Source organism: Coregonus lavaretus (genome assembly GCF_964263955.1).
Source record: "Coregonus lavaretus genome assembly, chromosome: 3".
Taxonomy (NCBI): Eukaryota; Metazoa; Chordata; class Actinopteri; order Salmoniformes; family Salmonidae; genus Coregonus; species Coregonus lavaretus.
Window position 1 is genome coordinate 9,558,476 of NC_139990.1, and position 25,841 is coordinate 9,584,316.

Genomic DNA, 25,841 nt, shown 5'->3' on the forward strand with positions numbered 1-25,841 from the left:
TCATCATAATGTCCTTTATCAGCTGTACTCGACAAGAACGCTGTAGAGAAATAAGGACAACATCAACTGTTAGCACAGGATGTGAGACAACATAACTTGCTGTATGAAACCATTAGGCTTCAGGCAATGACTCCTTGTATTAGGTAACTGTAAACTTCAGCATTTTTCAGGGATAGAATCCAAAAGAAACCGGAATACCTAGCTAGTCCTACAAGCTGGAATTTTCAAAGATGCAGCTGATTACAAACCTACTTACAGGTACAATGTAGTAGCAAGTCTAGAGTTTCTCTACAGTGTCTCTGAGCCACAAGCAGCAGTGGAGGAGAAGTTCAAGCATGATGTGTTTCTGGGTAGCAGATACAGTGGAGTAGTGCTAATGAATGCTACAGCAAGGTCTTGTGACCAACTGTGTTTTTCCACTAACAGGCACGGTGCCTGGCTACTGGGTCTGGGAACAAAGTAGTGGGGGCCTTAGAAGTCAGAACAAGGTCTTTGTTATAGGAACACACACACAGTACATACACACATACGTAGTACGCACAAACATACTGCACACTGTGACACACACTACCCATGTTACGCACAGTACAGTATTCACCTCACTGTTTCCCATCAATTATTTTCCACCCTTTGGAGTTTAAATAAAATGACAGAGGAGAGGCCCAACTCAACTCGTCTGCGATTCAAGTCGCTGTTTACTCAAGCGCGACCTCTGGAACCAAGAAAAACAAGGACAAGGAGTGAATCTTAGTTCAAATGCCTCCTGTTACTATGGGAGGATTTCCCATGGCTGGTAGAACAGCCCGCACACTTTGCATTTCAGAACTACAGTAATAAGGCTTGATAGATGCTCATTAAAATTCACTAATGGTGTAGTAGAGCTTCAAGTGCATATGCCAATATCTCACATGAACCTGCATGATATAGCCTAGCCAAAAACAATGTTTATCCAAGAAAAGGAAAAATACATTAGTTCTCTTGGGACTTTTCCTAAAATGGTTTGCCTACAGTTCTGACACATGCTGAAGTATTTCACTGGAAATATGCGAAATGTTACAGTTTTGTCAGATGGGAAATCCACTAGGAGTGATGTTTAAAATAATTTGAGATTGTTTACATTTAGAAAAAATCCCTAACCTAAATGTATATCTTTTTTTTTTACAAGATTAAAATCACAGTGCAGTTAACACAAAACTACAACAGGTCCAGATCCTCATAAAAAGGCAAAACAATGTTTTAACAAATATCTAACGCAACAATGCTATCAGTAGGAGATATGCATCTTTCAAATGATTTGCCACGGATATAAAGTGCTCCGCACGCCATCTTCGATAACAGTTGGAAAATGGCAGTGTGAGACAGGGAAGCGACAGCAGTGTAGCCCTGTATGGCAATAATTTGAGAAGTTAAATGAGAAGATGAAATGCAAACTTTGCGGGGTGGAATTGAGTTACAGTGGCAGTACAGGTGCAATGCTGAAAGGGAGGCACCAGGAGACCCAACCCATTGCTGGCAGCAGTGCGATAAGGGACAAAGTGAGAAAATCACAGTGCTGACCACAGAAATGATTGTAGTTGATATGCAGCCATTGTCAATGGTAGAGGAGGACGGCTTTAATACCCTAATGTAATATCTATACTGAACAAAAATATAAATGCTACATGTAAAGTGTTGGTCCCTTGTTTCATGAGTTTAACTAAAATATCCCAGAAATGTTCCATACGCACAAAAAGCGTATTCCTCTCATTTTGTGCACACATTTGTTTACGTCCCTGTTAGTGAGCATTTCTCCATTGCCAAGATAATCGATCCACCTGACAGGTGTGGCATATCAAAAAGTATGATAATTACACAGCTGCACCTTGTGCTGGGTACAATAAATGTCCACTCTAAAATGTAGTTGTCACACAATGCCACAGATGTCTCAAGTTGAGGAAGAAAAAAACCTAACATTTTTCATTGTGCTCCTAAATCGCAATTTGGGCGCACATGTGTGCCTTGTAAAAAGGTCACCGTAGAGCCCTGACCAGGCTCAAACATATACGAGCTCAGGCTACCCATATTAGTTTTATGAAAAGAGGAAATCCCTTATCAAACATATACTGAACAAAAATATATGATTTTACTGACTTACAGTTCATATAAGGAAATCAGTCAATTTAAATAAAATTAATTAGGCCCTAATCTATGGATTTCACATGACAGGGCAGAGGCACAACCATGGGTGGCCTATCCAGGCCCAGTCAATCAGAATGAGGTTTTCCCCACAAAAGGGCTTTATTACAGACAGAAATACTCCCCAGTTTCATCAGCTGTCCAGGTGGCTGGTCTCAGACGATCCCGCAGGTGAAGAAGCCGGATGGGGAGATCCTGGGCTGGCATGGTTACACGTGGTCTGCGGTGTTGAGAGGCCGGTTGAACGTACTGCTTATGGTAGAGAAATGAACATTCAATTCTCTGGCAAGGGCTCTGGTTGACATTCTTGCTGTCAGCATGCCAATTGCACGCTCCCTCAACTTGAGACATCTGTGGCATTGTGTTGTGACAAAACTGCACATTTTAGAGTGGCCTTTTATTGTCCCCAGCACAAGGTGCAGCTATGTAATGATCATTCTGTTTAATCAGCTTCTTGATATGCCACACCTGTCAGGTGGATGAATTATCTTGGCAAAAGATAAAATGCTCACTAACAGGTAGGTAAACAAATTTGTGCACAAAAGTTGAGAGAAATCAGCTTTTTGTGCATATGGAACATTTCTGGGATCTTTTATTTCAGCTCATGAAACATGGGACCAACACTTTACAAGTTGCGTTTATATTTTTGTTCAGTATAAATACTGGTCATACTGCATAGGGAATTGCCAGGGACCATATGATACGATATTATCACAATATTTATTGCAATTCTCACGATTCTATATGTATTGCCAGGGCATAGAATTAACACCCACCAAATGCGGGTAGATTGAAGTATTGGCGGGTAAGAACGTCTATTTCACCAGCCACTTTGGCGGGTGATCAATTTGCAGGGCTCTACAGTGCAAGCATTGCGATTTATAGTAGAAAAATGCTGCAGTAGCTGTTTTCAAAGTATTTCTGCCGTTTAGTTTAAAACAAGAGGACAAAGAAATACAAATCCTATATCCAACCTCACCTCATGCAGCAACACTGCCTGGCAAGAGAGCTATGCGCTCTGAGTAGTGCTGATAGATTCATTTTTGGAGGCACTGCACATAGGCATAAAAGTTGGTATAATTTACTAGAAAGTCTACAAAGTGAGACTTTGTCCTCGTGTTTCTTGACTATTTACCTAGTTTTGTTCATAAGCTTGGTTGTTTTTCCAATGTTAGTTTGAGTCTGCTGCTTTAACTGATAGTGAAGAGACGCCCTAGTCAGATCACACACACACACACACACACGACTCAAGTGGCCCCATTACCACAGTAACCTCCTGCCCTTAAAAGGGGCAGCTGAACATTTTGATTCATCTGATATTTTGGTTAAAAGACTCAGGTTACAAAAAATGTAATTACATTTAGCAATATACCACATTACTTACTAATACATTTCTTGTTTTAGAAACATTACAAAAGCATGGTCATGTTATTTTTTTTAATGCAATTATGGCGTAAAATAAATATTTTGGCTGGTACAAAGTGAGACTTTGTCCTCGTGTTTCTTGACTATTTACCTAGTTTTGTTCATAAGCTTGGTTGTTTTTCCAACGTTAGTTTGAGTCTGCTGCTTTAACTGATAGTGAAGAGACGCCCTAGTCAGATCACACACACAAGACTCAAGTGGCCCCGTTACCACGGTAACCTCCTGCCCTTAAAAGGGGCAGCTGAACATTTTGATTCATCTGATATTTTGGTTAAAAGATGTAATTACATTTAGCAATATACCACATTACTTACTAATACATTTCTTGTTTTAGAAACATTACAAAAGCATGGTCATGTTATTTTTTTATATGCAATTATGGCGTAAAATAAATATTTTGGCTGGTACAAAGTGAGACTTTGTCCTCGTGTTTCTTGACTATTTACCTAGTTTTGTTCATAAGCTTGGTTGTTTTTCCAACGTTAGTTTGAGTCTGCTGCTTTAACTGATAGTGAAGAGACGCCCTAGTCAGATCACACACACAAGACTCAAGTGGCCCCGTTACCACGGTAACCTCCTGCCCTTAAAAGGGGCAGCTGAACATTTTGATTCATCTGATATTTTGGTTAAAAGATGTAATTACATTTAGCAATATACCACATTACTTACTAATACATTTCTTGTTTTAGAAACATTACAAAAGCATGGTCATGTTATTTTTTTATATGCAATTATGGCGTAAAATAAATATTTTGGCTGGTAGAAAATCTGAGTGGCTGGTAGACTTTTTTCATCTACCTGCCACAGTGGCTGGTGGACCAAAAAGTACATTTTAGGCACTGGTATTGCGATTAAATACTGCGATTTTATTGCGGTTTGACGTTCCAAACATATTGCCCACAATATGTCTGCTGCAGAGAGACAAGAGCATGAGAACTTGTTTTGATCAGTCATGGAAATAAAAGTGCTGAAAACATAAGCTATAGGATGAAATATACTAGTGTTTTGGAGCAGGTACAATTTCTTGAGGCAAGCCGAAGTTCAGTAGCCGAAGTCTACGGCCTTTCGTCAGTGATTGGTCAACAGTAGGGATTCTTCAATTAAGTGTTTGTCGTCATTCAACGACAGACGATTAGTTTTCAAGCAAGTTTTTTCACTTGAGAAATACGGCACCAAACCTCTTAAATAGATGTGAAATTGTGCGACTAAGACCTCCTCTGCAAAAACGTCAAAATTAATGACAGATTTCTTGATTTATCTTAGCTTGATTTTTACTACTTTGAGGAAGTGTTACTGTATGTTGTTGCTACAGTGGGACAAACAGTAATATTGTAGTTTTAAGCGAATGTCTTTTTAAGGGAGTAGGCGAGGCAAAGACGTTCGCGTCGCTTAGCTGAGTTCTGCTAAGTTGAAATGCCTGTTTCAATGGTTGTAATGCCCTCTGTTTGTAATGCTTCTATTTGTAATGACACTGTGTGTTTAATGCAGTCTCTGTTTGTTTATAATGCCTCTCTCTGGCAGAGGCATCCTCTACTTTACTAGCTAGTTCCTCTCATCTCCATTAATATGAATATAATAGGGTGTCAGAGGAGGGACAACAGCCATGCAGACATGCCTGTTAGATTCCAGCGGTCTGGTGGTCTGTCTGTGTGCTCTGGGAAATACACTGCCTTCAATTAAATGTATTCTGGATTCCTGGCAATAACAGCCTATAGACTCATAACATAATCACTGGTTTAACTGAAATATATCAGTGGTGCCATATCACAAGGAATGCCATGTTAGTTTTCCACTCATGCGTGTGTGTCAACATCAGCTTGTAGCAACATCTTGATCACATTAAGTTATTCTACCTGCTTGAAAGTCAGATATCACTGACCATATCATGCTCTGATTCATTTCATCACCATTACAGTGTTCAACATTTTGCATGATGGTACTAGCTAGTCTGATTAATCAGGATGTAATACAAAATTAATTGGTATATACAGCCTGAAACAAATGCCTGCAAAATCGTGTAAATGTTTCTTACAGGTCAGATTTTTTAAATAAAATTACATTTAAACTTACTCTACCGGTTGCCTTTGCAGTTTGTCCTTCAGCTGCTCGAAATTTGAGAGAAAATATCCACAGGAAAGTATTGTTTAACCAACTTTTTATAGAGAGCCGGTAGGTATATGGTAGTTTTATGTTGGATTTTTTTGGTCAATAGCTATTGAAACAAGCATGCCATGACAATGAAAATGATATTCTGAATCAGGGAAGGATGGCTAACAATCGACTCATTTGATTCATTATATACAATTTTCATTGTCATGGCATGCTTGGTTCAATAGCTATTGACGAGAGAAAACTAAATATCCAATATAAAACTAACTTAACCTCCATGCAGAACCGAACCATATACCTACCAGCTCTCTAAAAAGTTGGGTAAACATTTAAGTCATTTAGCAGACGCTCTTATCCAGAGCGACTTACAGTTAGTGAGTGCATACATTATTATTATTTTTTTTTCATACCCCCGTGGGAATCGAACACACAACCCTGGCGTTGCAAACGCCATGCTCTACCAACTGAGCTACATCCCTACAAAACAATACTTTCCTGTGGATATTTTCTCAGAAATGTCGAGCAGCTGAAGGACAACCGGTAGATTAAGTTTAAATGTAATTGTATTCAACATTCTGGCTTGTAAGGAACATTTACACGATTTTGCAGGCATTCGTTTTAGGCTGTAACGTTATATACCAATTTAATTGTGTATTGCACAGCCTGATTAATCAGACTAGGTACATGCTAGACCTATGTTACCAGGCTACTTTTTTTTAGCCCACAACATCAAACCACAGATAGCACAATGAGACAGATATTTCACCAGATGTGAAGCATCTGCTTGGCGTTTCCGCTCACTACCAAATATGGTAGTAAGAGAAAGCCCAGTTGCCGGCAGTGGGAGAAGATGGAACGAGATGGATTTTGGCCGACATTCTGCTAATTCTCTCAACGATTAAATATTTGATCTCAATAACGTTTCCTGTTCCCAAAACTAGAATATGTTACGAACAGAGTGGACTACGTTTTGTAGACTTTACCCTTTGCCAAGGTTTTAATTTGTGTTGTTGTTTAGAAGGAGTGTACTCCTGAGTGGCGCAGTGGATACTCCTGAGTGGCGCAGTGGTCTAAGGCACTGTGCTAACTGTGCCACTAGAGATCCTGGTTCGAATCCAGGCTCTGTCGCAGCCGGCCGCGACCGGGAGACTCATGGGCGGCGCACAATTGGCCCAGCGTCGTCCAGGGTAGGGGAGGGAATGGCCGGCAGGGATGTAGCTCAGTTGATAGAGCATGGCGTTTGCAACGCCAGGGTTGTGGGTTCGATTCCCACGGGGGGGCAGTATAAAAAAAGATGTATTCACTAACTGTAAGTCGCTCTGGATAAGAGCGTCTGCTAAATGACTAAAATGTAAATGTAAAATGAGTGCAAAGGCGAATTGAGTTAACACACACGCGCACTTCAGAGTAGGCGTTCCCTAACGGAAATATGCAAACGCAAACTAGAACGCGCCAATAGGATGTCGCTAGCTTGTGCCACCTCCTTGCTTGTTCTGCCCACTAGGACTCATTTGTTCCCATTTGAAACGACGGGCTGTGGTCTAGCTTGGTTTAGTTATAATATTCTCATCAAACCATAGTGCAATAAATTAAGTCCACATCGCGGAAGTTCCATACACAGTACCAGGCAGTCAAACGTGGACACAAGTTGCAAAACGGACAAACTGCAAATGCAAAACTAGACACTTGGCAAGCATAATTACATAACTAGTAGTTTTTTTAATTCATTAGTCACAGCAGACTCACATGCTCCGTTCCGTAAATATACTTAAGTAGCTACTGCAGCTAGCTAGTAGGCATGCCGAATAGCTAGCAACACGCTGTTTTGCGCCACATCGTTTTACAGTATTGTAGCTAGATAATCTTTGTGGGTAGCTTTCTAAATTAGTTAGCTAATAGAACTACTTGCAGTTAAACAACTCCCAAAAATGATCAACTTAGATAACACATTTGCCAGGTAGTTCGAGTAAATACTAAACAGTATGAAACAGTTTTACCAATTTTGAACCCTTTCCAACATGACACATGCTTATGTTGCATGAGCGTGGCAGTTCAATCTAGTGACGTTTAGCAAGCTATCTAGTGTAGCTAGCAAGTTAGAACCAGCTGGCTAGTTTAACATATTTTAATTAGGTAAGAAGCTAAATCAAATTCTCTTCAAAAATACCTTACCTTGAGATCTTCAATGAGACTCGAACCCCATATGCAAAATTACTCAATGATGGCTGTTTGACTATCGTTGGCTGGCCTCCTCTTCTGCCGCGTTCAGCTACTATACGGAACTAGGAAACTCAGAAGTTTCCGACTTGTTAACTGCTTGTAATTATACACGTGCCGCGTTCTACGAATCTGCAAGTCGAAAATGTCCGAGTTTCCTAGTTCCAACTAGTACATGAAAGATGCATCATCACTAGCTCGTGAAGCACGTCGCATGCTAACTTCCCCGCTTCTCCTTCACTTGGGGGAGGTGATGATGATGAATATATGGTTAGGAGTTTGAAGCATCTACTTAAAGTCAGGTTGAAGTTAGTTGTTGAGGTGAGTTATGATGAAATACGATTGTATTTAAACATTTATGACTAAAACCTAACCAGGGGACTGAGGGGCGCTGATCTAGCTGAGCTCCTTGATCTCCTGTTCTGTGCGAAGGGAAACCTGTGTGCCTGATAGTGATTTGAACACTCCTGAAATTGCAATTGCAAAAGATTAGTTCACAATCTCACTGGATGATGATGGTGTATGAGCCATGTGTGTGTGAAGTGCATCTATTTCAGTTTCCCTAAATGACCGTCTGATACTAATTCACCCATTCCTAAAGAGGTCCATTATAGTTAATCAGTTACTCTGGGGTGTCAGGTGGCTGGGTCCTCCTGGTTATTGTGTTGATTATTTACCCCAAACAGTAGTGCCTTAGCCCCTGTTATCTATGGAAACACCATACCATTTCCATAAATAGCCCCCACAAGTATTTGTCCAGTGGGTGTCTTTGCTATTGATCTCGGTGATCAGTGTCCTATATTTCCTTTATGTATTAGCGATACCAAACCGATTAACACTGATCCTCGTATAATTATAAAGAGACATTTAAACCTTTTTTCCCCACAAACTTTTGTTCATGATATGCACAGTATTACTCTGACTTCTCCTCTATCAGTAGCATGCCTTACCCTGAATTAGCTCTCTGGCAGACAAACACGCTCCCTTTAAACGCCTTAGAGTAAAAAATATAACAAATCCTTGGTACTGTATAGAACTTTCAGATATTTTAACGCATAAGAAATCAGGCCTGGGCCAAGGCTAGAAAAACTGACTCTGTAGCTGATTGGCGGCTTTTCAGGCAATTGAGAAATAAATGCACTTCCTCAATCAAGAAAGCTAAATCTACTAGCTACTTTCTAAGTTATATCTCAGACTGCTGGTGATCCATCTACATTTTGGAAAACAGTTAATGAATGCACTGAAGTGTGAAAATTCCTCTCATTCCCTGCCTAAGCAAGTTGTGTCAGACTCTGGCATCATTACTGAGAAAAATTAGATAAGTGATGCTTTTAATCAGAATTTTATTTGAAAGAAATTGTAGCTTAATGGACCCTGGTCAGCCAGTCGACTGCCTGCCCCTCTCCCAGCCTCTATTTGGCTCGTTGGAAGTTCCTGTCAATTTCTAGTGAATCTTTGTTTTAACTTCAATAACTTTCTACTTGTGATGTGCTAGATGCCTTGCGCAAGATTGATGTAAAAAATAAATCAAAAATACCTTTCCACTGGGGCTGATTTGCTTGATCTTTTCTTGCTGCAGCTTTCTTATCCTCTGATTGCAGAATCTTTAACACATATTTATAACCGTACAATTATTTCTGGTACCATCCCCAGGGTCTGGAAGGAGGCCCATATATTCCCCCTGGTACCATCCCCAGGGTCTGGAAGGAGGCTCATATATTCCCCCTGGTACCATCCCCAGGGTCTGGAAGGAGGCCCATATATTCCCCCTGGTACCATCCCCAGGGTCTGGAAGGAGGCCCATATATTCCCCCTGGTACCATCCCCAGGGTCTGGAAGGAGGCTCATATATTCCCCCTGGTACCATCCCTAGGGCCTGGAAGGAGGCTCATATACTCCCCCTTCACAAAGGTGGTGACCCGTGTGACCTAAATAATTATCGCCCCATTTCCAAACTCTCTTGCCTAGCAAAAATTCTAGAATCCTTGGTAAATACTCAACTTTAGATTATTTTTAACTATGAAATGTATTCTAAATGTACACCAGTCAGGTTTCAGACCAGGTCATAGCACCATCTCTACTGCTTCTTTGGTTTTAAATTATGTTCTTAATTGTTTGGATAAGAAGAAACACCTTGCAGCCCTTTTCATTGACCTGTCTAAAGCCTTCGACACTGTGGATTACTCATTACTTATTCAGAGGCTTTCATAAATTGGCCTGCATGGAAAGGGTACACCCTGATGGTCATTGTAAAGAAATGCATTTCCTTCTATATCCACATTACCTTGTATGCATCCTCCACATGCGCAGTTGATATATCTGACTTGTTTACAATACTAAAAGTGAGTGGGAAAATAAGTTTTAAGTTTCCTCACCTGTCTGTGTCTTATAAAACAAATATAAATAAAATAAACATAACTTGAAAGTCTGGAATGGAGCAAATAGAATGGCATCAAACACCTGGAAACCATGGAAACCATGTGTTTGATGTATTTTATACCATACCACTTGCTCCGCTCCAGTCATTACCACAAGCCCGTTCTCCCCAATTAAGGTGCCACCAACCTCTTGTGGACAGGAGATATATTTACGTCAATGGAGAGGTAGAGACTTCAGCTTTCTCATATGTATATAATTCCTATAAAACAAAACATGAAGGCATGGCACGTTGCACAAGCCCTGCGCTTATAAAATGGCTTTATTCCTATGGGAATTTGTGCATGTTTGGAGTGTAAAATATGTTTTAATATTCGTTTTCAAACAGTAATTGGTGACATATTTTATTTCGAATCTCTTATTCCTGGATGTTAATAATATACCATTTAGTAGACGCTTTTATCCAAAGCGACTTACAGTCATGTGTGCATACATTTTTACGTATGGGTGGTCCCGGGGATCGAACCCACTACTCTGGCGTTACAAGCGCCATGCTCTACCAATTGAGCTACAGAGGTTTGTTTCGTATGATTGTGTTTTGCTTTTCATGTTTTGTGTTTGCTTTTCATGTATTGTGTAATTGATGTGTATACGGATATGTATAGTGTAATTGTTTATTGATGTGTTCATGCAGGGTTCATCTGCATAAGAGACCATGGTCTCAGCATGACTCCTTGCTTAAATAAAGGTTTAAAATTCAATTTAAAAAATTTAAATAGCCGGAAAAGTCACATGAATTTCACATGTGAAATGAACGTGATCATGTGACTTTTCCGTAAAAGTGAACTAAATAAAGACCATATCCATTTATTATAACGTTTGCTTTTGTTTTCCTAATTCATAGCCCACTCTGGTTGACGGCTGAAGTGAAGGGCTTGTTGGGAACTAGTAAATTAACTGTCTGCTGACATCTAGTGGGTGAAGAGGGAACATTGTGGAGAGGTCATTCACAATTCGATTTTGTCAGATAGGCCTACTTTAACATTATAGGTCTCAATTCTGGATAGGCTACTTTATCATGCAATCACAAAGGCATAGGAAGAAGACTACACCTATAGCCTAGATATAATTTTATACCAATAAATACGCTACAGAGTAGCATTAAAACATCAATGTCAAAATTTCACCGGTAGGCCTATGTGTTACCTTGTAATTATGTCACACACGAAACACTAGGCCTATAAATTGGGGTGAAGTTACGTTTCATTTACCTTCAACGTTTATTTCCATTAAGTTAAGCCTGTTAGTAGGCTCCCTCTCTCGGATGCCATTTCAGCACCATGGACAAGAGCTATTAGGACAGGTTCCAGCTCTGACAATACTTTTTTTTACGGGCGGCACCATTAGAGAAAACAAAGAGGGATAACACCCACCCCGTCACCTTTAATAGGGGCGACTTGAACTATCCTATACACAGGGACATTAGAGGAAAAAGCGACCGTCTCTTGCCTTGGAAATGCGCGTCAGGGGACCGCGGTAGCCAATCTGCTTGAGCACGTATAGACGCTTGTAATTCATGAGACCCCTTGCTGTCTCGCGCAGTGCTCTCTTTCCGCACATAGCAGTGTTCTTGCTGACTCAGTGCCTTGCTCCCTTTTCTCGCCAAGCACGGACCAGAAACTGCGACGCACGCTCCCTCCAGTAGCCTATAGCCCACTTCAGCGCCACCAACGCCGCACAAACCGACTGACATGGCTAAAACAGCAATTGGTAAGCTAACGGTTTACCGTTATTTATCTGTGTTTTGGGGACGAGTTGACAGTCACAGAGCGTTGGGTGGTGGTTTTGCGTGCGGCTGTAAGGATGCTGTGTGAGCATGCAGCGGCGACACCCTTGGCACAAAAGACTGCCAAGCATTTCTTCAAGGGAGCGGTCAAAGTCTGTCGCATGTCAACAAATATATATTTTTAAACTTGCAAATGGGATGCAATCATTTTGCTTGTGTTTACCTTGAGCCTGAACTGCACGCATTCGTTTTTTATTTCATTCTATATCATGATGTTAGTAGGCTACAGTTTATGAGATAGCCCGATAACATTTAATTATAGGCATATTCAATATCCCTTTTTACATTGTGCGTAAAGCGAATAAATAGCCTAGATTGAAGAAATCCTATGGCCACATTTGCTGTAGATTATTCGAGCAGGATAGACGCTCTTATGGATGCTGGCTGCCGCACCTGCCGCTGTAGACCAACACATGCTCATACAACAGCATAATGCAGAACGACCGCACCCAACATCACGGTCTCTCTCTCTCCTCACCAGCGCAGAGCAGAATTAGACAAACCCTTTGCAAATATTTTTATAGGGACTGGGCTACTATTTATTATAATCTTATGCTCAATCAAATTGAATGATGAGAGGAATGCATGAGAATAAATTAATCTCTAGTTGCACTCTTTATATCTGTGCTAAAGCTGTCTGGTGAAGAATTACGACTTGCAATGAAAACGAATTGTCGTTTGTAGGTTGTGATTATTTTTCTCCAATCTACATGGATACTAATCATGTAGTCAAATGTATTCCTAGTTGCCGATGATTTCCCTGTCATTCCATTTATGATCTAAACATGTCTATTTGGTTATATGGAGGAATTGATGGAAGTTGAAATGTGTCATCATATTCCAGTAATTTCATGCCAGGTCTTGATATAATTTTTATTGCATGAGCTGGGCCTGATTTGCTTAAAGTCAGTCACGATAAATGTTTTAAGACATTTGGGAGTATAAATAGTATAGACCTATCCAATATTGTCTTATGCTTAATGGAGCACTTTCATGCGGATTTAGGGCCCTTTTGAGTGAGCTGAGACCCGTCTCTATGGCGACGGTCAAGGGACTACTTTTATTCCGGATGAATAGGTCGGTGATGGATGGATAAGGGTGCAGACAAACAGCAATACATTTAACTGTGTCAAGTCCTTACGTCTGTCTGCACCTGCAGCGGGCTGTTTCATTATGTCTCGGCCTGGCCGCATAGCTGTTAGTTATGTTTTATTATTATTATTGAGTTGTAGACAGACACTGGGCGAGTGGGATGGGCCAGACACCCAGGGCACATGATCGTCATAGACGTCGTCAGTGGGAGCAAGGGCCGGCAGGGTGGCAGGCCAGATCAGTTGTTGTTTGGTAATGTACCTTATTGTCAATGACAGTGACTGTGATAGAAATAGAAACGTGTCCCTGCTGTTTATAAAAGATTCAATAAGGATATGTTGCCTACAGCCTAGGATCAATGCATTTTTAGCAGACAGACAGGCAGACAGGCAGGATATTTGACAGTTGTGGGCGGTATACACAGCTTCCTCCCAATGGCATATAGCTGTAGGCCTATAGATAACAAGCCAAAATTCAAATTTATGCTCTCTGCCCACTTGGCTACTGATTTGTCTAGGGTCATCAAACATGCTTACATTAACATACATTAAGATCCTCGTTGATTTATAATATATATATATAGGGCCTACTGTGTGATTTATGAGTTAGGTGTGGCTATCAGATATCTCTTCTCCATTCTTTGTGTTAAGGGGCCAAAGCTTTCTGGGACAATGGCGCCCCCCAGAGGTCATAGCCTCTGCAGCGTCACTGAGTGCATCCCTGAACCCAGTTCTGCCTGAGTCACTCTTGTGACTCTTGTTGCCATAGAGCTGTATTCATCACTTCTCAAGACCCATCAACAGTTGTAGAATAAAATGTATACGACTGAAGCAAAAGCTGAAATGAAATATCCCAGCCAGAGAGGAGAGGCTATCGTTAGCAATGTCTCTCAGTTAAAATAGTCATTGTACCCTAATATACATTTACATAATTTAGCAGACGCTCTTATCCAGAGCGACTTACAGTTAGTGCATACATTATTATTTTCATACTGGCCCCCCGTGGGAATTGAACCCACAACCCTGGAGTTGCAAACGCCATGCTCTATCAACTGAGCTACCTCCCTGCCTGCCATTCCCTCCCCTTCCCTACCCTGGGCCAATTGTGCGCCGCCCCATTGGTCTCCCGGTTGCGGCCGGCTACAGCAGAGCCTGGATTCAAACCAGGATCTCTAGTGGCACAGCTAGCACTGTGATGCAGTGCCTTAGACCACTGCGCCACTCGGGATCCCAAATAGGGGACCTGACTCCTTGGGTGTGGTTATGAAGAAAACAAACTTTGGGCTCAGGCTTATTGGTCTGTTGTTTGCATTTCAGTGTTCAACAATGCATACTAATGTCTGAAACCTCCCTCGCTGATAATATCCTCCACCTACCATCCCACTCAATAGCCATTTTCACTGTAGCTCTCCATTAATGCTGTAATTACACTACTGATTATATTGTCATCTAGAGGATGGGTTGTAAACTAAATGATGAGCTTCATCCCACACACACACACACACACACACAGTGAGGCTGCTGTTTTAGCTTATTGGGCCCTGGAGACCTGTAAGGCCCCAGTATTGGGTTGGGGTGGAGGGACGGGGTGAACAGGACAGTATTGGGTTGGGGTGGAGGGACGGGGAGAACAGGACAGCATTGGGTTGGGGTGGAGGTGGAGGGACAAGGTAGAACAGGACAGCAGCAGTGCAAGAGGAGGAAGAAGGGGGGAGGGGGAGGAAGAAGGGAGGAGGGGGAGAAAGAAGGAGGGAGGGGGAGGAAGAAGGGGGGAGGGGGAGGTAGAAGGGAGGAGGGGAGGCAGAAGGGAGGAGGGAGAGGGGGAGGGGGAGGGGAAGGGGGAGGGGGAGGGGGAGGAAGAAGGGGGGAGGGGGAGGAAGAAGGGGGGAGGGGAGGAAGAAGGGAGGAGGGGAGGCAGAAGGGAGGAGGGGGAGGAAGAAGGGGGGAGGAAGAAGGGAGATTGTGTGGTTTTAGTTCACCATTATAGAATAACAATGTTTAGTTTAGAAATGTATTTAATATAAAGCTATATTATATCATATAAGTACCAGGCCCATATTGAATCAGTTTAACTAAGTCTGTTGACAACATTCACTAAACACCAAAACACACAACAGGCCAGGGTAAGAGCAAGTTGACACAACTACCAGTGGCAGTTATCTTTTGACCTGCTCCACTAAACCACCATTTGTTCACATCACTGACATCCCTGACAAGTTGTCCTGAAGGGAAAAGGGTGTAAAGTGAATACACACACACATCTAAGTACAGATGCACACACACACATCCGGTAATTACAAATGAAAATCCCCTCCACCGCTCCACCAAAGGCAGCAGCCTCCATTTGCCTGCCCTGAGGTCCCTCGATCCCTGTGGGAGTCAGCCAGCCCAAACCAGCCCTCCTTTCCTCCTTTTCACCCCCCCCCCCCCTTTCATTTTCTCTTATTCTCTATGGGAGGGGTTAACCCAGTCCTGCTTTCGTCCTCTCCACATCTCCCCTTTTCTCCTCCTCTTCTGGGAGAGGTTAACAAGCCCATCGGAGAGTCAGCGAGCTAATGCTACATGTGAAAGTTCAACTGATTACCCGTGGCATCTGCTAGGCTGAGAGCTGTCTGGTTGTGCAGCACCACTGCTGTAGGTGCTAGCTACACTTCACTCAAACAGACAGAAAGACAGGGAAAGGGTTTGGCTGGGTGAGCAACAGCAGAACGGCCGTAGGCACTAGCTACACTTCTCTCCTCCATGGAGAAGCTGTCTAACTGTAAATCTCAGCCTTACTTTGCTCAGTTTTGACTCCCAGCCAGGGAAATCAGTCAGTGGTCGATGCAGCACATTTCAGCCCTGCAGCCCACAGCGTGTGATGGATGATAGATCATAGAGGCTTGGGTGCTGTTTGGCACGCCGTGGTGCCCGGCTGGACTCTGACTGTGCCTCCAGTGCATACTGTACTGAACACTACAGCACAGCAGCCAGGAGGAAGAGAGCCAAACTGTTTGTTGCAGTATGACACAGTAGTTTTACCCTCTCTGTTGGCTGCCTCATGGGGATGCTACAGTAGGTTCTCATCCCAGTTTGGGTGCCAAATCTCAGGAGCTTTGTAGCCTGGAATCTTAAAGTGAAACAATATTGAAACAGAACCATTCGGTTTGGATTCCAGGCTAGTAGCTTTCAACAACATCAGCCATAATCATTCAGCCTCTAGCTGCTATCCCTGCTATTAAATGACTGATGGATGTTACCAGTGCTAGCTACAGACTGGGTAAGAAGGGTGCCTAGCCTGCTAGCTAAGTAAATAAATTATAAGCTGAAATGAAATGAAATGCATAGCTAATGATGAGTGGAGAATGAATGCTGTGGGGAGGTGGTGAACCGTTCAGAACATATGAGGACACAGCAGACACCCTCTCACGCAAGCATGTACACACACACACACATACACACACACACACACACACACACACACACACACACACACACACACACACACACACACACACACACACACACACACACACACACACACACACACACACATACACACACACACACAGTCATCCCACTTCCCTTCAGTCTACACAAACAAAGCTCCACAAAATGGGGCTTAGAAACCTCAGGCTGATTCATCTCACTAGACTAGACCAGCTTTGATGATCATGTTTTTCTTTTCTATTTAAGGATTTGCTGAATATTTATTTTCCTAAACATCTAAAGATGGCGATGCCATGTGGGATGATCATTTATGAGGAGGAGAAAGTGGGTTAACGATGTGTGTGTGTGCGCACGTCTGTGTGTGTGTGTGTTCCCCACAGCATACAAAGAGAAGATGAAGGAGATTTCTGTCCTGTCTCTTCTCTGCTCTTGCCTGTACCCCGAGGCACGCAAGAACCTGATGGGAGAGTTCCAAGGTAGGCAGAAGGGTCACCTGACTTTTTAAATGTTTCAAATCACTTTCAACGTACTGTAAAGGCAACGAAGAGGCAATTTTTGGTCTAAGTGAAAGTTTGATTGGGGTAATATTATCACTACAAAGGCAGCATTTTGAGTTTCCTGTGGTTTCCCCCCACTTGTCCCCCCTCTACCAACACACACACACACACACACACACACACACACACACACACACACACACACACACACACACACACACACACACACACACACACACACACCCATACCCCACCCTCATGCACTTCTCACCTTGTAGTAGCAGGCATGGAGGTGAAGCCCATCAACAAGCGTGCCTCTGGCCAGGCCTTTGAAGTGATCCTGAAGCCCCCCTCCCCTGTGTCGGACGCAGCCCACTGCGTCACCTCGCCCCCTAAGCGGGAGGTCTCTCTGGAGGACATCCAGAAGAAGCTGGAGGCCGCTGAGGACCGGAGGAGAGTGAGTCACCATCTATCAGTTTCCCTTAGCAACTTAATTCCAAAACTGAATCACACTGAATTACGTTAGTAAATTACACTTTAGACAAACTTTGTCCTAGCTTACTTGTCTTAGCCTATACCTTAGCCCGGCTTAGACTTTGACTCCTACACTTATTATTACTAAGCAATGAGTATATTCATCAGGCAAAGGAATGATACTAAAACGAACTCTTACCCTTTCCTTCCCACCCTTATCTTGGCCCCCACCTGCATTCTATTCTGTTCTGTTCTCTTCTACTTTATTCTATTCTATTCGGATCTCTTCTATTCTCTTCTACTTTATTCTATTCTACTTTACATTATTCTACTCTACTCTACTCTACTCTACTCTACTCTACTCTACTCTACTCTACTCTACTCTACTCTATTCTACTCGACTTTACTCTATTCTACTCTACTCTACTCTACTCTACTCTAATCTATCACCTCCCCTCTTCAGTCCCAGGAGGCCCAGGTTCTCAGGGCCCTGGCGGAGAAGCGGGAGCACGAGAGGGACGTGCTGCTCAAGGCCATGGAGGAGAACAGCAACTTCAGCAAGATGGCAGAGGAGAAGCTGACCATGAAGATGGAGCAGATCAAGGAGAACCGGCAGGCCTACCTGGCCTCCATCATGGAGCGCCTGCAGGAGAAGGTGAGAGGACAGTTTGGTGGGAAAAATTGTAGGTGGAGACAGCAAGACCTGGTGAATGGAAGGGGTGGAAAAGATATAAGGGTACGATATGATAGGTAGGGGCTGGTGGCATCATTCAAGGATGAAACACTGGCCATTGTAGTTAAACATGTCAGCTGAAAGGGGGAGGACAGTAAGTTGACAGACTTGAACCAGAGAGTCTCAGGACAGGGTCCGTATTGAGAGGTTTCTGGTAGGTCCAACATGGCAGAATCTCTCTCTGTGTTGTCCTCAGGAGAGGCATGCCCAGGTGGTGCGCAGGAACAAAGAGCTCAGGGAAGAGCTGACAGCGTGAGCAGTCGAGGGGCGCCACCGACCATTGTACCCCCCTACAGCCACCCTACCCCCCTACAGCCCCCCCCCCCCCCCCCCCCCCACCCCCCGATCCCCCTGCTACTACAGCACCCACAGCATCAAAAGACCCCCCTCCCCCCTCCTTGAGGTAGGAGGAGGACCAACCCACCCACCGCCAGACCACACCAACAGCATTAGAAAACGGGGGGGGGGGGGGGGGGGGAATCACAAACAAATATGAAAATGTCTCCCACTCCTCCCTATAAAAGAATGTGTTTGCTCAATTTCAAATGATGAAAAAGAAAGAAAAAGAGAAACCAACCAAGTGAAAGTGGGTATTGTTTTTTGTAAATACTTTCTTTTTTGTTATATACAGTATGATAATACAGCTAAAGTATTTCAGTGTGCCATTTGATCATTTTCTCTATCTATGGATGTACTTTGTTGTTTAGTTTTTCTCAAACAAAAATCGTTTGCAATTTCTCTTGTACTATCAGGCTTCTGTGTTGTTGTGAGTTTGCCAGCTAGCTGACGTACGTTTGCGTTGGTTATTTTCTGACCATGTCTGTGTCGGTCAGTCAGTCGGTCAGTCAGTCAGTGTGGGGATGATAAGAATGCAAGCCAAGCATTCGCTGCACATTGACTCCTGGAAGAGAGACTAGCTAGCTAGACTTCAGGAGACTTACTATAGCATTTATGAGCCGATTCTCTCCTGTCTGTCTGTCTGATCCCCCACTCTCTTGCATACAGTAGTTCATTCACACACATGCAAGCGCACACACACACGCACTCTCAAACACACTTACACACACACACATTTTGAGGAATTTGGCAAACATGACACGTCGCTCAAGAGGAGCTTGCTAAATTCTGTCAGTTGGGCATCGCAGAGGTCACATGACATCCCTGGCTCATACCGTGATGTCACAGAGGGGTGTTATGATCCTTCCTGGTTCCCAAGACCCCCTGCGTCCCCTGTCAATTAATCTCTCAGCATGTATGTACCGTCTTAGACATGTAGATAATGTAATCGTGCCTAGAATGCTACAAGCTCATATAGCAGCTAACGAAGAGGCAATGGTAGATCCATAAGTTACATCCATGTCCTTCTACAACCTTATGGGCCCTCTCATTTCTTTCATATCTTACCAGAAAGGAACCAATGCCAAATGCTACTAGGGAGGTTTCACTCTATATATGGAGAATCATAGAATAACTCTCTCACTATCGAGAATGAATCATTGTACCTTCTTCTTAGTATTTAAACAGCTTTTAACTGGGTACAGCAGACTATGGCACAGGAAAGGGTCATAAACAGCTGAAGTAGGCAACATGTAAGCCATAGGAAAACAATCAACACATAAACTTAAAATAACAGCTGGAAGATGTTAGATGTGTTAACATGACATCTGCAAAGGGTGCATGCGAGTGTATACAGGTCAGGTGTGTGTGTGTGCGTGTTTCAGGAGGGGTGGGTGGATTGTGCGTGCTGTTTCTCTGATATAGAACCTAAATAGGGAGCACAGCCAAGAAGTTGGAGCTGTATATCTGACTGTCGGTCACATACTGATGACATCACAGCGTCCTGTCTATGACTTCACAGCGTCCTGTCCGTGGTGGTGAATCTGCCTGCCTGCTTCGCTTTCTTCCTGTTTGTGTGTTTCCCCCCTCCACATATATCTTTGTGAGCAACCTGTGGTTAATAAAGGTTTGGGGTTCTGTGAATGATATTGGCTTTGTGTGTGCTTATTCTATTTCTGATGTATTGTCTGTTTAGCTTGGAAGAAGACAGAAAGGGCCTATTCATTTGTTTTTGAGCATGTCCAATCACACATACAGATTAATCTACTGTGTCTATGTCACTTGTTGGTATGTATTATTATTTCTATAATATAACTATGTTTATTTCTCAGTCTCTGAATTAGTTTGGACAAATTTGAAAAATATGGACAAGGCCAAGGAAAGCAAGCGATCATCATCCACAGTTGTAGAATCGCATATGACCAGCAGGTGGTGACAAAATATTGCAATTGGCAGTGCTGTAACACCTATGAAGTAAGTCCAGAATTGCCTGGAGGGTTTACATGAGAAAATACTAGACTCTGTAGTGTAGACTCTTCCCCATAGTTACTGATGAGAATCACCTTACAAGTCTGGCAAACAAACGACAGGAAGAACAATAATGAGGATGGATGGAGACGGAGTGAGAGAAAGAAGGAGGAAAGGGTGTGGGAGAGAAACAGGAGAGGAGCATATTTTGGCAGAGCGTTGATGAAAGGAGGAGGAGGATGGATGGAAACCAAGTGAAAGAGAGAGGGATAGGAGGGTGGGAGAGATAGAGGAGGATTATTTGGCAGAGAGTTGATGAAAGGAGGAGGAGGAGGAGGCTCTGTTTTATCACTCCTCTGACGGGCGTCCCAGTAGCAGCAGCAGTAACTTGGGGGAGCGTGGGAGCCAAGCACACCGGGAGAAGAGTGGGCTGCAACCATGGCTCTGGGACAAAGCAGCACTGTGCTCTCTCTTCTCTCTCTCCTACCTCTCCCCTCTATCCCACACCGCTCTCTTTCCCTCTATTCCCTCTCTTTCTCTCTCCCCTCTCTCCCACACCACTCTGTCTATCACACTCTCTCTCTTTCCCCTCTTTCCCACACTGCTCTCTCTCTCTCTCTCCTCTCTCTGCCTCCCACACTACCCTCTGTTTCCCCTCTCTCCCTCTCTCTCCTCCTCCCTCCTCTCTCCTTTCCTCCCTCTCTCCCTCCTCCCTCTCTTCCCACGCGGTAGGGCCAGCCAAGCTGCCATTGTCCAGGACATCCCCTCGTTGTTAATCGCTTCCTGTACACACAGAGAGGCAATCAAGAGACCCAGAGGCTGTGGCTGATACCGGGTGTCGACTGTCTCACAGCACAGCAGAGAGCAGCACAGGGACAGGGACAGACAAGGACAGACAGGGACATGGACAGACAGGGACAGACAGGGACAGACAAGGACAGACAGGGACATGGACAGACAGGGACAGACAGGGACAGACAGGGACATGGACAGACAGGGACAGACAGGGACAGGGACAAACAGGGACAGACAGGGACAGGGACAGACAGGGACAGGGACAGACAGGGACAGACAGGGACATGGACAGACATGGACAGACAGGGACAGGGACAGACAGGGACAGGGACAGGGACAGACAGGGACAGACAGGGACAGGGACAGACAGGGACATGGACAGACAGGGACAGACAGGGACAGGGACAGACATGGACATGGATAGACAGGGACAGACAGGGACAGGGACAGACAGGGACAGACAGGGACAGGGACAGACAGGGACAGACAGGGACAGGGACAGACAGGGACAGACAGGGACAGGGACAGACAAGGACAGACAGGGACATGGACAGACAGGGACAGGGACAGACATGGACAGACATGGACAGACAGGGACAGACAGGGACAGGGACAGACAGGGACAGGGACAGACATGGACAGACAGGGACAGGGACAGACATGGAGGGACAGGGACAGACAGGGACAGACAGGGACAGACAAGGACAGGGACAGACAGGGACAGGGACAGACAGGGACAGACAGGGACAGACAGGGACAGACATTGACAGACAGGGACAGGGACAGACAGGGACAGACAGGGACAGGGACAGACAGGGACCGACAGGGACAGGGACAGACAGGGACAGGGACAGACAGGGACAGACAGGGACAGACAGGGACAGACAGGGACAGACATGGACAGACAGGGACAGGGACAGACAGGGACCGACAGGGACAGGGACAGGAGCAGGGACTATTACCACTGTTACCCATGGAGAGCAGTGTGGAATCAAAATTGATATTACTACTGTTACTCACAATATCTTTCTTTATGTAAACAGACTTCAGAAATGTTGGATCATGTTGGTGAAAGATTGATCTAATAATTAAAATAAGGAAGAGACACTCAACAGTTCCAGACAGTCATATCAACTAAAGATAGACTGATATAAATAGGGAGGAGTGAGTTTTGAATATCAGAAATCCTTACTAAAGTGTGTCTTTCTCCACACAGTCTCAATCACACCATAGTTTGGGACACAGAAGGAGCAAACATTTGATTTCATTTTCTCATAGCTTTTTATTACAGATAAGTCACACAGATAGATGAGTGAAGGATGGAATAGAGTACCACACTTGCCTTCCCAGCACTATCTCTCTACATACAGCTCATCTCTAGTCGGACATACATACACACAGTATATCATTATTATAAAGCTGAGAAATCTGATTTGTCAGCGCTTTCTTATACAAAACACATATTTACAAAATCACTTTTGAGGTTTGGTAAAAATACACATCTTACAAGAGGGGATGATATTACTGTCACATAATTGCCATAGAAACCACATAGATATGGTCAGAGTGGAGGGCTCAAAAACAATCTACAATTAGACTGTATAGGGAATATATAGTCTATATATCTCTGAGCAATGATTATATAGAGGTACAGGGACACTGCAGTGTGTTTGGGCGATTGTTCCTTTTGGCGTCTATGTTGAAAATGATATCATATCATAATTTGTTTATTAATTCATAATAAATATGTTTTAATGGATAAGAGTGTCACGCCTCCACCACTTTTTGTGGATCATATGATACAATTGAATGTAAAGGAGTGTAAAGTATTTATGTTACAAGTCTCAGACCCACTAACATTGTAATTCTTTGAAAAAGCTTTTTTTTTTATTACAGCGATTCCAATTGTTTCCATATGTCTCAATAGCTGCCTGGACAGCTCGCCATTAAAGTATGTTGTTTAATGTTAAACAATTGTACAGCTACCACTTTTTGACTGCAATCTGCTAACAATCAGAAATATAGAGTATTGTGACCTCTGCAGACATCAAACCAAAGGACATTAACTCTTTGTTGTCCGCACCCTTCACTCGTGACTGTAAATACATTACTTCAGAGAGATTTCGCTATGATAGAAACTCACACAGAGGACGCAAATCAAAGCAATGGCAGACAAGAGGGTTCCGGATAAATTATATTTAGACTGTTCACGTATGTTCCCAACATTAACAGTCAAACAAACACCTGGTTTTAGTTATTCCAGTCCATAAAATGCCATAAAAAAGGGCACCACCAAGACCTCCCTCTCCATGCCTCCCTCTCTCTCTCTGTGAGATACCAGTACAGTCCAGGCCTCAATGGGAAAACAAAGGGGACAGTTTTGCTGAGAACATGATGGGCGACTGATTGACTGCCTGACCATCTGTGAAATCTTCCCCTTACAGGCTGAACACACCACGGGAGGAGAAGCAAAGCCCACTAACAGACAACACACAGATAACTCAATATTGTAAAACAATAACTTTTTTTGCTCTCTTATAATTGTTCCCTCTTTTGTCAACATCATAGAAAAAATTGTAATCCTATAGCTATCTCCTTTATAGGATGTGGATATGGTGTGATAGATAGAAAAACACCATATTGTCTTGGCCTTGGAAAGGTCCAGCTCAGCTGGTGAGTTCAGTTCAGTTCATAGTGATGGTGCACCCTCTAGCCATCTACTTGGTCAGTTTAGTCAGTGTAGAGGGGGGTTAAAGATAGTTCAGAAAGCCCCTATCTCCATGCCCCAGGGCCGGTAGGGCTGCTTCCCCAGGCTGGCTTGGCTGGAGGGGGTGTGGACAAGGGGGCTGAGGGTGCCAGGGGACAGCAGGGGGAAGGCACTGAAGGGGAAGGGGAACGCTGACAGGGTGGAGAGTGAAGACAGGGAGAGGGGAGGGGAGAGCTTGGAGGCCGCAGCGGCTGCAGCGGCAGCTGTGGAGGTCGCGGTGAGGTTCAGCCCCGGGGGGAGGGGGGCAGCGTTGGGGGGGACACGGAGAGGACCCCCCTGGGTGTGACTGTGCTCGGAGAGGGGGGTTGCACCGCTAAGCCTGCTGGGAGCATGGCCATGGGGCGAGGAGCGAGGCTCTCTCTCTATCGGAGAGGAGGAAGAAGAGGAGGATGAAGAAGAAGGAGTAGAAGAGGAGGATGACGGAGGGCTGTTGGAGGCGCTGCGTGGTAACGGTAACGTCGCCCCCTGCTGGTGTTGATGGTGCTGCTGGAGGAGGAGGTGGTGGGCCAGGTGGGCGGAGGGGGGCGACCCGAAGGCCGAGCCCCATGCCAGGTGGCCCAGCCCGGACACAGAGACGGAGTGGGCCTCTCTCTGGGAGGCGTAGCTGTTCAGGTGGGAGACCAGGCGGATCCGCAGGGGGTCAGTGCTGTCCAGGCCTTCCATAATGCTCAGGTAGCGGGCCGTCTCAGCCAGACACTCCCTGAAACCCAGACCCCGGTAGTCCGAGGCCAGGGCATGGGCGTCAAAGTAACCTGGAAGGGAGAGGGGAGAAGCAGGGTTAATTAAGTGTTTTCAGCCTATACCACCGAACAGGTAGAGCAGGAACAGAGGAAGTCTATGGAAGTCTACTAATAACAATGAGTAACTAATGCAGGTGTCTTGTGCTATGCCTGCCTGACTTATACAAATATTTAATGAGAAGCACATTACTTAAGTTTATAGAACAACTCAGTGAAGAGAATGATCTTATACAAATCAATAACCTTAGAGTCAATCAATATTATGGCAGTTCAAAAATATTGTTTCCTTTCATGATACAGTAATAATTATTTTATTATGGTAATTTATTCCACTCCACCTTTTCCTCCAGCAGCATGAAGCATCTTCAGATGATCCACCGTCATCTGCAGAATCTCTGCTTTCTCCAGTTTAGCTGAACCCTGCAGGATTTCGGGACAGAAGGCACATTAATTAAACGAATAGAAATGCATTGAAAATCGTTTAAGTCATTAAAGATATAAACTGGAAATTATTATTCGTTATTTTCAGAAAACGTGTGGAAAGTGTATCAACTTTAACTGTTCTCTACCAGTTCAAAGCACCTTTACGTATCCTATCAAACTTTTTGACAGGGTGATGGTTTTTACGCATGACACACGGATCAGACCTTACCTGCTTCTCGAACGCGCTAGGGACCAGTCTACGTAGCTCGGTGAGGCTGTTGTTGATTCTGTCACGGCGACGTTTTTCAATTATCTGTAGGAGAGATGAGAGATTAGAACATTCAGACACTGAAAAAAAGATAGAATTTAGTTGGTGTAAAAACGTGCGTATTACACACTTTTACGCACGACCATTCCAACGAGAAATGTACTCACTCCTC

The 25,841-nt window shown here is 43.9% G+C and overlaps 2 protein-coding genes across 2 annotated transcripts in view; one reads left to right on the forward strand and one right to left on the reverse strand.

Annotated features, from left to right (window-relative positions):
* Positions 1-12,053: 12,053 nt before the first annotated feature.
* On the forward strand, positions 12,054-18,628 carry stmn2b (stathmin 2b; the record flags this gene model as incomplete). Its single annotated transcript, XM_084155674.1, has 5 exons — positions 12,054-12,072; positions 17,049-17,144; positions 17,450-17,622; positions 18,103-18,294; positions 18,569-18,628. The coding sequence occupies 5 exons, from the start codon at positions 12,054-12,056 to the stop codon at positions 18,626-18,628; spliced, it is 540 nt and encodes a 179-aa protein (XP_084011800.1).
* Positions 18,629-22,819: 4,191 nt separating this feature from the next.
* Positions 22,820-25,841, reverse strand: part of hey1 (hes-related family bHLH transcription factor with YRPW motif 1) — a gene marked incomplete at its 5' end in the record, with an annotated part of 3,383 nt that continues 361 nt past the window's right edge. The window contains 4 exons of the mRNA XM_084157216.1: positions 22,820-24,990; positions 25,317-25,398; positions 25,631-25,714; positions 25,837-25,841. The exon at positions 25,837-25,841 is cut by the window's right edge and continues 71 nt beyond it. Coding sequence (XP_084013342.1) covers positions 24,233-24,990; positions 25,317-25,398; positions 25,631-25,714; positions 25,837-25,841 — 929 coding nt within the window. The 3' untranslated portion in view covers positions 22,820-24,232. The remainder of the gene's footprint in view (positions 24,991-25,316; positions 25,399-25,630; positions 25,715-25,836) is intronic.